The 15,001-nt window shown below is 38.7% G+C and overlaps 1 protein-coding gene across 9 annotated transcripts in view; it reads right to left on the bottom strand.

Annotated features, from left to right (window-relative positions):
- Positions 1 to 15,001, bottom strand: part of DISC1 (DISC1 scaffold protein) — a 200,414-nt gene that overhangs the window by 8,841 nt on the left and 176,572 nt on the right. For 6 of the 9 annotated variants that reach the window (XM_084513139.1, XM_084513137.1, XM_084513140.1 and 3 more), the window contains 2 exons: positions 10,357 to 10,401; positions 655 to 765 (listed from right to left, as the gene is read on the bottom strand). In XM_084513139.1, coding sequence (XP_084369265.1) covers positions 655 to 765; positions 10,357 to 10,401 — 156 coding nt within the window. Of the gene's footprint in view, positions 1 to 611; positions 766 to 10,356; positions 10,402 to 12,040; positions 12,117 to 15,001 lie in introns of those variants that run through there. The other 3 variants (XR_014690915.1, XM_084513144.1, XR_014690916.1) reach the window with 2 other exon arrangements.

Consider the following 15,001-nt stretch of genomic DNA (forward strand, 5'->3'; position numbering starts at 1 on the left):
TTTGAAAAATTTCCACAGATGAAGGCCCAACAAATGCCTCTGTAAAGGTTAAGCAATCTTCAATCAGATACTGAATGACAGATGAAGCACAGAAAGAGATAAGAGTGCTTTATAAGACATCTCATCTGGTCACTTGCACTGGAGTGTTAGAGGCAGATTAGATTGCATAGGATACCATATGATGCCTCTGATGGTCATTTTTTTTCAAAAGGTAAAGAAAGCCAAATTACATGTGACAGTATACACTGTCTGAGTCAATGATGTAGCATTTAATTTAACTAAATCATGCTGAGAAATGCATGTGTGTCGATGCTTAATTTTGGTGCACTAGTTATTCACTTTTGTGTGCATTACCAACAAAAGGACTGTAACAGTAGAATAAAAGTGTTTCAGTGCCTAATTTCATTTTACAAAGAACTAACTATATTGTGCTGAAATCAATTAAGGCTGGATCAGACCACAGTGCAAATGCACTGTAGGGAAACTTGCTACAACAAATACTCCCACTTCAGCAAGACAATCAATTCTTCTTGTCTTAATATATTTAATCTACCTTAAGAACTAGTACTCTATGTGAATCTGAAAGGCAAATATTTCACATACATACTTACTTAGATATATATCTACAGATACATCAAAAAGGATATGAATAACTCCTTCATCAACTCTGCAGACTGAAGTTTGCAGTTGGTCTTCCAGATGCACCAATTTCTCACTTATTGCTTCACATTTTTCATCCAACTCTGTGGAAAACATGAAGAACTCCTAAAGGAAGTTGAAAAAGAAAATAAAGCATGTTTGCTGATGATTATACATTTCTACATATTTCCATCAAATTAAGGGCAAAATAAAATATTAGTGATGGGATATGATATTTTGCAGTGCTAAGATATTGCCTGAAACCAAATTCCGGTTAAAGAGATAAAAAGTTGTTACTATATAATAATTTGGTGATTTATATGGAATGGAATGTGCTTGTGGTCGCAGTCTATTTCCCAGCAGAAAAAAAGTCATGATCTCACTTTCAGCAGAGGATTAAAGGGGTGTGAAGACTGAACTGCTCTCCCTCTCCCCTGTTGTCTCACCACAGCAGGAGAGGGAAAACTCATGCTGACTACACCATTTAGGTTCCTAAATTTCAAGTTGTTTTTGTAAATATGATTTACACATTTAGGCCATTTCAACATTTCAAGAAGCATCATTTTTAGCATCTCACATAAATACAAAAATGCACTTGCCTTTTGAAGAAAAATCTGGCTAGAATACTAGGGGACTGTTCAACTGATCAGAGAAAACACATCAAAGTCTTACAGAATACAACATGAAACTACACTTTGTTACTATGTTATGGTGAAATAAGTATAAATTTTCAAAAGTAATGGTTGTCTACCTAGACCTTTATATAGGCAAAGGCTTTTTCTATTTTAAATCAAGTATTCTAAACCCATTACAAAGGCTGTTCCTATAGATTTGCTTGCTGTCAGATATACTGCAGAAGGATAATTTGTATCTTTTATATTTTGTATTGACTTCCTCTTTGAGAAATGACTCAAATAAACAGCATAACTGAGTGGGGAAAAAAATCAACCAATTTGTGCAGCACTGAGATTAGCCTTTCACCCTCCAAGGCATCATAGTGCTGTCTACAGTGAAATACAGGGGACATCTGTAAAGAAAAGATTATGGTGTCAGGATGAAGTTTGGCTGGAGCTACATTGAAAAAAACAGATCATTTATCAGCTGGAATACAGACGACTGAATTTTCTCTAGACCTAGAGTATGTACTCATCTATAGCCTGCTACATATGTGTCCATATACAAATATCAGAAAATTTTTGCTCCTTTGAAGAAGTATTGGAGTCCTTTGCACTGATCCATAATATCACGCATCGGTGGTTGTTTGAGCGAAATCAAGTCTTCAGTCAATGAAATTGTGCCAAAAACTGTTGGAATGCTGCCCATTGGGAAAATCTGATTTTTGGTAAACACATTTACCAGACCTCAAGTTTGTGCTACCCTTAGTGTTTGTGTCACGCAGTGCGTACGTAGAGTCAAATGTCAGAAGAGGTCTGCTTGCTGGTACATCCTCTGTTACAGCACAGAGCTTTGACCTTTTGCCTTCCTATGTCTTCTGCCAGACACAGCTATTCAACAGATCGTATGGGTATGCAACAAGCTCAAAGCCTGGACAAGTGAGCTGGAAATAGGTTATGTTGCAAATGCCCACAGCTTAGAGGCAGAGAAGCACAACGTGAGAACCAGCCAGCTGAGTCCCTGGCTCTGTACGTGATACCTGAGCAGCCAAATTCAGAGTTATCGAGTATCAGAATCTACAACAGAATTCAACAGAGTTTATAGGTGTAAAATTGACCCATTGTTTTCAAAATAAGAACAAGGTAGGAGAACATGCACATTCTCCCTACATCGACTAGGAATGTCCTTGTCTCTAGACTGAGGATGAAAGATGAGGAACAAGTCTTCCATCCAGCTGTTCAATCGTTACTCAATAAAACAGCAGGACTCCATATGCTTCTAGGGAGTGGGATAATCCAGGCAATTTATATCAACAGAAAGCTTTTCATGAATCACTCTATGACACTGACACACATGCAAGAACAGATGACAGTTGTCTAAAAGAACTTAGGTCTCATGCTAGGAAGAAGAGAGTCAGTAAATTGTAAGTAAAACTTGCCTGCTCTGAAAGAACATCTAAAGTGATGGCCATTCTGGAGAAAGCTCAACTTCTGAACACTTTTCCATGGCAGTTCGTTACCCATGGAAAATCAGATCTTCATTTAATCATCATCTCAAATGCAAGAAAAACAGGACAAAAAACATGCAGTGCCATCCCATCATCAGTTAATTTAGGAATTTATATTTAGGAAGAACAGCTTTTATTAACACACAAGCTCTTCAGGACTGCTCTGACAGACAAAAGCCACAAACAAAGTTTTCAAATCAGACTCTTCCTACAGCTTGTGTACTTAGGCAAAATGAGTTAGTCCTCTACAGATCATGAAGAAGTGGTATCTTATAGAAACTTGTAAAAAACAGGCTTTAGCTCTTGTAACATCAATATATTGTATACTTTTGTCTGATCCACTTACTGCTTTTATCAAGGGGATATTGTTGACAGTAGGACAGTGTATCCAGAGAACTGGTTAACAAACTAGCACTGCCACTGGTGGCTGTAAGAGATCTATTTCTTCCACTTTAAAATGGCCCTGTTTCCCAGCTAGTAGATGCAAACACAAGGAGTTCACTGAGCAGCTAATCCAAATGATAAGTGCACTGTCTGCATTTGTTTAGACCTGCTGTGAACATCCACAGTGGAAATTTTTCCCTAATCAGTGCCAGTGAGCATACAGGGCAAATCGCATCTCCTAGACCTACCCCTTCTCTGCACTTCAGATGGGATGAGAGATGCTGCCAAGGGACAGTGCTTAGAGACATGGTTGGCAAAGAAGGCTCTAAGTTGCAAGTATGGCCTAGTTCTAAGGTGGTCAGGTCCTTAAAACTCAAGATAGAATATAATTACAGCCTCAAATTCACATTGAAATTCACCAGTAAATGTGTGCAGCTACCTAATCTGATTTCACATTTGACATTTTCTTTTCCTTTTAAAATAAAACTTTACAGTCAAGTAAAGAAAGGTCCCAGGAATGACAGAAGGAAGCCATGATCCAGCCCTCAAGCCCCTGGGACTTCAGGTGAATGCTAATTCTGTAGCAAAGGCATCTCACAGTGCTTTGCATCAGTACTCACCCATATTTGGGGCTTCCACCCTGCTGCAGTTTCTGACAAGGAGTCTACTGGTGAGCTAAACATGCTCAGAAATAAGATTCTGTACTTCTTACAGCCATTCACATTAATTCCTCCGTCAACTAAATACTTAGATTCTCCCTTGGAGTAAAATTTCCATTCTAGCTCACATGTAACAAATACAGTAAATCTTCCTGATTTATTACATTTTGAATACACAATGAATTACCTAAAATGTAACAGAAATCGTGTTTACTTTGGAAACTAAGATAAATGAAAAATGAGTACTAGGAATAATTGTGTGCTCAATGAAGAATTGTTCCATCAATACAGAGAAGCAGGGAAATCTAAAAAAAGTAGAAATCCAATCAAACTTATTTAGGTCTTTGCACACTTGTACCCAATTTAATTGTAACTGTATGGTTATAGCTGCTCTGCAGTGTAACTAAAATATCTCCATAAGGTAGATGTTACATTTTGTTAATCTTAAAAACTTAATGTGCATTCTGCAGCTTTAATCTAGCAATAATAGTGTATGGATGAACTATTTTTGCATCTGTATGACACAGAACTGCCTTTTCAGCTGAAATGAGAAGATCCTCCATAGTTTAGACAAGCATCGTCTCTCAAGGACGTACTCACAAACATTAAGGGAAAAATGCAGGAGAGTTATCATATAGACTGTATATAATCATACATGGATTATATACTGAACACGTATATAATGGCCATTCTTATTTTGGATTGGAAGGATGTGGTGGTGCAGACGTTTATAACTTTGGTTTAGGTACCCTAGTTTAATATCAAGAGCTATACATGTGATGGTAAAAACATGCACTGCTCTCAAAAACATACAGGAAGAATTCTAAATATTCAATCAATTCCACAGCTCCTGTCCCTGGACCCTCATATGAAAAAAGTATGCTAACCCAGAGAACTAGATAGGAAAGGTCCCTCTCAGAGCCTTCCATGCCTACTAACATAACCGGTATCATTTTTATTTGACATTTGTCTATATAAACAGGAAACCACTGTCAGTGACACACAAACTATTCAGAACAGCTCCTGGTTGGAAAGTGGCACTTCACACTGATCAACATCTTTGAGAGGAAAGAGGACTCTGCCTCCAGCTCAGCATATTAATAAAACACAATTCATCCAAGCTCATAGGTTATGTCAATGCTACAAGCTGCTCTAAATCTTAAGACTTCTTTGGTTATTTCTGCACTAACAGCGCTTTTAGGAAGCAGCTAGCAGGGACTGCAGCAGTCAGGAAAGAGCTGAGATGCAATTTTGCTTTATGGATTTTTCTGTGAATGGGTATATAGCTGGTTGGGATTTATTTTTTATTTCTAAATCCTTAAACAGGTTAAAATGGTACAAACGTGGGTCTGACTTGTTATTTGTTATGGTGGTAACTGAAGAAATTCTTCTGCCTTCTCATGCAAAATAAAAATTCTTATTCTGTCCCAGACGCTGCACAGCATCAGTGCATCGAATTAAGAGCAGAGGAAATGGCTTCCACTTTAGTCTTCTGCATTTCATTTTACCCTTTTACAAGCCATTTTAGTCACCTATGAGCAACAGCTCCTCGACAGCATTACTCGAGTAAAATGTTTGGTCAGCTTTTCCAGTGTAAACTCCTTCTGTGCTCTCTTGGATCCAATTCAGCAATTTTATACGGAAGAATCAGTATTCTAGTAGCTAGATTAATCTAACTCTATTAGGGATTAGAGCCTCTATTAGTCTGGTTGTTGTGCTGAGAAGCAGGATTCCCAGATAAATCCTTAAAATTTGTTCTTAATACACAGGAACTTTTTAGGAGTTGCCTTGCTTTAAACTAGCAGTATCATAACCCTAACAAAATAAGAAAAATAGAAGCCTTAAAAGACCTTATGCAAAACATCACAGCCAGATTTTTTTCACCTCTACTAAATCCTCTAAGAGTTAAAATCATTCAAAGCAATATAAGTAACAACTACAAAAAGCTGCCCTTGCAGACAGATACTTTTTGTTACGGCACAAGGCTTAGAACAGTGACTTATTGTTTGCAGAAGTGCTGCATGCTTGCCCTCACCCCTAGCAGAAGTTAATGGAAATTGTGAGCACTTGAAACTCCAAAAAGCCAGGCTAGGGCATCTCTTAAATCATTTCTAGAAACAAAATGGAAATGTCCATATGCTTGTCCTGCTTGAGCAGATGCTTCGGTCGCATGCTGGCTACATGTGTGTGCCCTTGGTTAGTGAGCTGCATAGCCACAAAGTGTCTGAAGTGAAGGAAGCCTTTGCCTCTGCCCTGCATCCCAGAATTGCTGTCCTGTGTGCACTGTCCTGGGCAGGTGCTGTAGGTGAGAAGGGCAAAGCAGCCACTGACAGCAGGCCTAATCTCATACTCTGAAAATAATGCTTCTTACTCCCGACCACCGCCATCCTAGAATCATGGCAAGAGCAATCAGGGCACAACAAAGGGCCACAAAAGCCCCCTCCGTGGTTTGTGGTGAGATCAAGCACACCGTTACTGCCCTCAACTGATGCCTGTCCATACAGCTCTCAGCAGCTAACAGGGATTTTGTGGTTCCAGCTGTCGGGGCAGAGCTTGCTCCAGAGCTCAACCATCCTTACAGTGAGCAAGTTTTCCTAATCCAAACTTCCCTTGCTACAAACTAAGATGTTTTCATTTCATTTTACCCTTACGCACCACACAATAACTGATCATTACCCTCTTTACTATTATTTTTTCTGTGACGGAAGATTTTGACTTTGACCAGACCAAGATTTCTAAACATTTTGTTTGTATTCATTTCTTTCTTTTCTTCAGCATGTCCCTATCTTCCACACAGGGATACCCAGACCAGTGCCATACTCCTGTGGAGGCTTTGACATTCTCAGCTAAGCACAGTAATTATTTCTTACAACTGACATTCCCATTAATGAAGCTGCAAATGACTTTTGCCCTCCTTTGCAACAGGATCAAGGTAATGAATCCCACTCTGTTTGCAATCCACTATAACCCCAGATTCTCATTCCGCAGTATTGTCATCTTAGCTGCTATTTACCATCTGTATACGTAAACACAACTTTTTTTCTGCCCTGAGTGCAATTTGCACCTGTCTTTTAACATATCACATCTTATTGATTTCAGGCTAGTCTTTCAATCTATCAGGAACATTTGGAATTCTAATCCTAATTGAAATTACATTGGCTGGCACGTAGACTCCTGGCCTATCTCCTTTTTAAAGGCAAATACCAACTCTGCCTTTTACTGATCCCTTGGGACTTCAACTTTCCTTTAGGAGTTCTCATAGAAGCTTGTTAATGGTTTGGAGATTGTTTTTCTTGGCTCCTATGCACTTCAGAAGGAATTTCATCAGTCTAGCCCGACTTCAGTGCATCTCACTTACCTTCAGACCCTTCACCATGTTCTTCTCTTGCTACCTTGTGGTGAATACTAACAGCATTACATTTATAATGGTTTATTATTTTTAGAAAGACCTCAAACTAAGAAAATAAAGGAAAGAAAAAGTTCTGCACTCTGCCCTCATTTTATCTTCTCACTTAACTTTCTTATTCAAGGACATACCGATGCTTTCTTTCAGCTCTCCCTTACAGACAGCTTACCATTGAAGTCTCCTGCCAGTATGCATCTCTTGCTTACTGAAACTTAGTGTGTACTGTGATCTTCCTGGTTCGCTCTTATAGTGTGCACTACTCTTTCACAGGGTTATTGTTAGCAATACCTTTTCCTTTTCTTTCAGAATTCTTATGGGCCACTGAAGAGTCTCTGACATGGATGGATACATGGTCTGTAACTGCTTGCTCTTTTCTGCACCAAAAGAACATGTTGCCTTATTAGAAATATGGTGTCTTCTGGAGGGTACTGAAGATCATCTGCTGTTTCCTCCTACCTGTTGTTTCCCTGATTTTCTTTCATGGAGGTGGATCTCTGACTTTCCACAGAACTAGGATCAAGGATGTTCCCCAGTTATTTCTGCTCTTATCATCTTCCACTTACAGACTGCTAGCTTGTTCCATCAGCCTGTTTATGCACATTTAGGAGACTTCAGCACTACAACATGCTCCTGTTTCTCATATGCAACAACTCAGGCATGAAGCTTTCCAGACAGCTGTTTTGCAACTGTGAGCTACCTCCCCCACCATCACGTGCTTTTCCCACATTCCCTTTGCTTGCACCAATCCTTTTCCCTCCTCTGCAGGGATACAACAACACATGGGAGTGTTAAATGACTCATCAAAATTACAGCCTGATGCTGGCAATCCTTCCCTTCGCATATCTTCCATTACAGCTATGGAGGAGCATCCTTGGAAAATCATCTCTGTGGGAATAGAGCTCTCCATTGCCTTCCAGCACCCTGCTGCAGTCTGTGTGACAGCAGTCTTCCCATTCTCATCTCTAGTAGATTCAAGATCTTCCCTGAGTGCAGGCTTCCTAAAATCAGTACAGACTACTGCATCGACTCATTTAATTAAACTGGGACAATTCCAGTTCCTGCTGTGGGAGGATAAGGCTATTTACCGACTTACAAATAAAAACTCACAGTGGGCCAGGACTTGGAAGAGAAACAAAAGCACCAAATTGTTTTCTAGTGTCCACGTCCCGCTGTGCTAGGAGTCAGCATAGCTGGGTATCATTTATAGGTGGTTGGTAGTATTGTTCGCTCTGCTCCTGAGTCACTAAAATGCAACAATGTGGAATGAGTAACGGAGCTCTCCTGCAGGCAACGGGGAGACTGACAAGGATTAAGGGACCAGAGCGTTAAAGGAACATTTAGGCAAAGCCTTGACAGGGCAGAGAGTGCTGACAGTTTCATAGATCCTTTATAAAGCTGTCTACAAGTCTACCTCAATCCAGCTGTGGCAGCGCGGTAGAGCCTGGCTTTCTAACTGATTTCCATTTCCTTTATTTATATTATTGCTCTTGATTCTCTTTATTTATTTTTTCCCCTCAAAACTTCAAAAGGGTAAGGTTCCTCTGCCTGCGTAAGATATTAAGCTCTTGCTGAAGACTTCCCTAGCAGTACCCCTGCACGCCTGGCTGCTCTGGCACATACATAAGCCCAGCATGCATGACACTCTCATGTCCTGGGCACATCTCCTGCTAAGCAAAGGACAACTTATTTACTGAGGGTCTGGGTGTTCAGTGCAGCTCACTGCTGCACACAAGCACACAGTAGAGCTTTCACAAGTAATTTTTAGTCTCAAGCAAATATTTTGTCACCTTGGCATCTATCACTACCAGCATTCCTCTATGCTGCCTTTTTGGCAGTAGGGCTTTTTGGTACCTTTATTCTGTGGGACTACTCACTCCTACTTCACGTCATCCATGGACATAAGCACCTGCAGCTTTGCTTTAATTCAAAGCAAAATTCACAGTTGAGAGAGTTTTTTTGCATTTTGTGGTGAACGTTTTTTTGCACAGTTCACAGCCACTGTCAAGGATTTCCATTTTCATTTATGCTGAATTCACACAAAGCTAAGCAGTCCATCCAAGGCATGTTCTCATGTCAGTCCCCTTGTATACAAGGTCAACATCTGAGCTTGGTCTTGCAGTAGATTATCTTTCCTGGAGCATTCCAGCTGCTCCACAGCCTTTGGATTCATTGGTGGGGATCCAAAGAAATATCTCATATGAATAGTTATCCCAAATTGCAACTTTCTTCTGGTTTTGTGTGTGTTGTTTGTTGTTGGTTTTTTTCATTTGCTTGGCTAACTCTTTGTCCCTTGTACTTGTCAGGTGGCATGCATACTAATATGGGAGGTGAACTGGGGGTTACTTATTCATGTAATTAATTTGTTGGCTGGACAAAATGCATGGATACTAAATTTCCTTAATATGTAGGCTGCAACCCAAGGCATACTGATCACACTGAATCCGTACAGCTCCTTTAACCACTATCAATCTCCTTACACATATATTACCTAAAGTCTTAGTTTGTATGTAGACAGTAACAAGCAGATTTTTCTCATCACTTTCATAGGGCATCTTATATTACTCAATTATCCTGGACTTTGCTCAAATATATAGACTATGATCTGACATCTTTTTATTTATGAAAATAGAGTAAAATGACAAATATCAGTTATTTTTATTCAGACAAAAATCTTATTGATATGTGTTCTGTTCTATGCTACTATACTTTCCAAATAAATTCAAGAGGATTTATAAAGGCATTTTTAGTGGTACACGAGAAGCCAAGTAAAACATCATGATTTTGTTCCATTCTTAAGCATTATTATGGTGCTACAGTGAGGTTGGCTAACTATAATTGGTTCTACATTTCCCCAGCATATCCTTTCTGTTGTTCATTTGAATTAAAAGCACTGGCAAAGTGAAATTTAACTATAAACTCTCTGAAATATGCAGCAATTTTGCCATTATCTTCGATGGAAAAAAAAGAATGGGCCAACTCTGATTGTGCCTGTGTTGTTTTTCTAAATGCTTACATACTACATAGCGATTTTGCTCACAAATTTTTACCAAAAGGTAACACTATAAGAACAGGTATCGTTAGTTCTAATTCAACCCCAGAAAAGTCTGTACAATGTCACCACTTTATACTGCCTAGAAAACACTTACCTCAGATAAATGACCCTCTGCTCCAAATGAAATGTCTTCCACAACCTGTTGCAGATAAGTTATTAAGTATATGGTACATACATGTGTAAACATTAATATTTCAATGGAACTTACAAAAACAGCATAGCACATAAAAAGTTATATAAGCTGAACAATTACATCATTTTGCTACAGATGTATGAAACATTTCAATTGCTTTTCAAATGGGGCCGTGGCAGCCACCCAATATTTAAAGCTAAATTTGAATACATTTTATTAAAGCCTGAATTTTGGCTTCCCTGTTAAAACCCACAAGGAACACTGCCTCTAAAACTGAAAGACTAAATATAGATTGAGACAAACTTCTCTACCAAGCTCTTACTGATCTAAACACCATTCAGAAGTCTACAGAAATTTTCTGGCACAAACCCTCTAAATGATTTTGGGCAGGAGATTCTGCCCCCACTGATGGTTTTTATTAGTAACATGTGGTAACTACAGTTCCTCTTTCAAAACTTACTTTGTCTGTAAAGTCTGTAAGAAATTGGGCAATTTTTCACTGATTGAGGAGCAGTCTAAAAATTTCATGTTAACGTTCCTGGAAAACCATTAATACTTATCTCAAACAACAATATTGGTAATATCTAAATAAACAGCTATAGGGATAGTGCTTTGATAGGGCAATACTTAGTATCACAGGTATGTATGTATATGTATAATACAGTAGAAAATAATTACTCTTGCATAAGACCATTACAATTTCTGCATATTTCAACAGTCTATATGAAGAGAAGCTGTTTAGATGTATTTTACCTACCATACTCATTTTCTTATTCTATTGTTACTGCAACATACTTGTAAGCATTAAACTTACTGAGATACTGTTATCTCTATCTAAAGAGTTAGCGTGTTTACCAATAGATATGACAGTATCACTCGCAGCTAAGGGGCATCTTACTGCACAACCACATGTGTGACTGTACAACAATGATCTGATCATTGTATACAAGCCAGCTTCCTGTTTTTATAGCAACCCTTTCCAGCTTGGATTAATACAGAAAACATTCAAACACTGACTTCCACTGATGCTTAATGCTGACATTCAAAAAGATGATTAAATTTTAAGTTTCCAAATTACATTTGAAGCTCCACAAATACAATATTTAATTAAAACTCAAATGAATGCACAGTTTATTTAGCTTTCTAAAGGCTTTGTCCTTTACACATTGCACATTTGCCTCCTGGATCACAGGCTATCTCAATGCACAGTAATGAGCTGCAGCCCGCTAACTGAGGCTTTCTTGTTCCTTGCTATTGCTAAATTCTGAAAAATGTTGTGTCATATGCTGTGATGACTTCTTTTTAATGACAGACAGTACATTAAATATTATAAATATTTCATAGCTGCTCACTTAATATTACTTAAAACATTTAATATCTTAAAAACAGTGAATAAAATGAATGCTTTACAATGATAGAACCTTCCCAACATTAATGCTTTCAAAAAGACTTCTAAACATCTTCCCAGATGGCAAAACTGAAGTATGCAGAGGTGAGGAAAGAAAACCAACCCTTGCTCTTACCTCTTTTCTCACTTCAGTAACAAGTGAAAATATGAGAAATGATCTACAAAGAATTCTGATGGGAAAACTACCAAAAATGCTGACTTACAAGAAAGGTAACACTACTGAATTTTGGTTTTTACCTTGTAACTTTAATCACCTCAATTTTCTTGAAATCTAGTAGGTGTTTCTTTCCTTCATAGTGATTAAGAGGGAACACTGCACAGCATGCCAGATAGCAGAAGAAGAAAAAAGGATAGGTCAGGAACTCAAGCCTGCGGGTACACACATACTCATGTTCATCAAGATACTTGGTGTTAGGGAGGTCCCAGCACACACACATCTCTATGTTTATTAGTTATCATTGATGCTGCTAGCATTATTAAAAGGCGTTGATTACACATACATTATCGACAAACAAAAAATAAAGCAAGATTTCATAAGCAGTGGAATAAGCAGGCATTAATGTCTGAAGAGAAATGAAACGCTACTGCATACTTTAGAAATCGCTCACATATTCATATATATGCATCTAACTACATATTATCGACCACAGCAACTTCACTCACGTGCAACCTGAGCAATATTACTTGCAGTTTAAAAGTATGGATCATTTCTGGGATGAAAACTAGAACCCATCTTGAATTCCTCAGAGACTCGGGAGAAAAATCAATCTCAGTTAGCAAAAGACACACTAGAACTGCACTGGCAGGGCACCTCATTTTCAGCAAAACAGCCACTACCTGGAGAACACACACTTACATGAAAAATCAAGAATCTATTTTAACTTCATTAGAAAACAAGCTGACTTTGACAAGACTGAGACTAAAAGTACTGTCTACAAGTTTGCGTCAGCACTTTTAAAAATACTATATTCTAATAAATTATCTGTAGCTGACAAGGGTACACCTTAATTTTAAGTAACTCAGATTGTTTCAGGATTAATTTTACTGGCCTCACTTTATTTAATTTTGACCAAAAAATTAGTCATGATGTTTCAGTAACCTGAGCTGCCAAACCATGTGATTGTCTTCCTTGCTTAACAGTCAGTTTTACAAAGGAAGCCTGACTTGCAGGACTATTTGGGGTATGCCATAGTCTGCTGCATAAACAAACTGAGAAAAATTTCTCTACTGTCTTAGAAAACACAGTTATGAGAACTATAAAGTAACTGTTGACAGTTAATAAACCTGTGCTCACACATGACAGTAAAATATCTGAACTTTCAAAGAATTTATACCTTGCATATTTTATATGAGAACATTCATATCTTGTGATCTAGTGAGGATATTTAATTAAAAATGAAAAATGTCCCTTCTGCAAAGCAGTATCTGAGGATCTAAGTGAGAGGTTATTTCTGTTCTTCTATTCTTTTTTTTTTTTTTTTTTTTTTTTTTTTTAATTCTTGTGTTTATTTGTTTCTTTGTTTTCTGATTAAGCCTACACAGAAGGATAATTATATGCAGGAAAACTGCATTTATAATATACATCAATAAAAACAAATCCACTGCTCAGTAATATTTAGCCAGGTAGAACATGATAAATAATTGGGATGCTTTATTTATAGCCTTTCACCATCAGGAGAATTAATTACCTGGGAAGGCAATGCACCTTCAAAAGCATATACTCATGAGCTATGAGTACTTGCAGTACTTGCAGTACTGTTTTGAACCTAGCAATTCAGTAATCTCTCAATACAAAGAATGCCACTCTTTCCTTCTGCTTCAGTGACCAACAGCTGTCTGTTTAGAAATTCCCTAATGGAGAACAGAGATGACCCAGCTGAAGAGAAGGGTTGTTCTAAAAATGTGGCAACCACATCAGGCTACCCCTCTCACAGGGAGGGGACAGACTCGTTAAATAATATCTAACTAAGTATATTTGACAAATGCGTGTTTTTCCGGTAGGTACCTCCACTTGATAAATGCTATCTCTTGACAAATGGTTGTAAGACTACTAAAGCACAACAGTAAGACTTTCTGAATGAAAGTGACAGACACGGCCAAGGTAGACATTAAAATCCACATCACTACAATTTTTTTGTTTTGCTGCTGTACCTGGTCTGGCTGGGATGGAGTTAACTTTCCCTGCAGCAGCCCACACAGTGCTGTGCTCTGCACGTGTAGCTAGAACAGCCCTGGTATCACACCAGTGTTACCTCTCTTGCTGAGCAGTGCTGGCACAGCAGCAGGACTCCCTCCAAACCACCCCAATGCCAGTGGGCAGGAGGTGGAGAAGAGGTGCGGAGGGGACATCACCAGGGCAGCTGACCCAAACCAACCAAAGAGATATTCCATATGGTATGGAGTCACACTCAGTAATAAAAACTGGGAAAGGGAATGGAGAGGAGGGGCTCTCATTATGAAGACATCTGTCCTCCCAAACAACCACTACATGTATTGAGGCCCTGCTTCCCAGGACATGGCTGAACACAGCTCATTGATGGGAAGCAGAGAATTTTATTTTTTTCTCTCCCTGTGTTTCTGTGTGGCCTTTGCTTTTTCTTGTTTTGTTTTGTTTGTTTGTTTTTCCCTCTTCCTTTTCCCTTTAATTAAATTATCCTTATCTCAACCCATGAGCCTTTTTTTTTTTTTTCCCCAGCATACTTTCTTCTCCCTCTCTTCTCCTGCAGAGGGGGAGTGAGAAAGCGGTTGTGGTGAAGTCCATCTGCCCAGCAAGGTAAAACCACCACAGCCACAAGTATAAACCACTTTTGAAATGAAAACATTACAATACCATATAACAGAGCATTTAATGCTGCAAAAGTGGATTGCCTTTCATAGAATCACAGAATATCCCAAGCTGGAAAGGACCCATAAGGATCACTGAGTCCAACTCTTGGCCCCACACAGGACCACCCAAAAATCAACCCACGTGTCTGAGAGCATTGCCCAGATGCTTCTTGAACTCCAGCAGGCTTGGTGCCCTGACCACTGCCCTGGGGAGCCTGTCCCAGTGCCCAGCTACCCTTTCAGTGAAGAACTTTTTCCTAATATCCAATCTGAAAACATAACTTTCAACTAAGTCTATTTACAAATCAAGACATTTTCTGCCTTTTAACATCTTCTCCACTTCAAAGCACTAAAAAGGAGGTTAGCACAATT

This window comes from Aythya ferina (assembly GCF_964211825.1).
Source record: "Aythya ferina genome assembly, chromosome: 3".
In the NCBI taxonomy this organism is placed as follows: domain Eukaryota; kingdom Metazoa; phylum Chordata; class Aves; order Anseriformes; family Anatidae; genus Aythya; species Aythya ferina.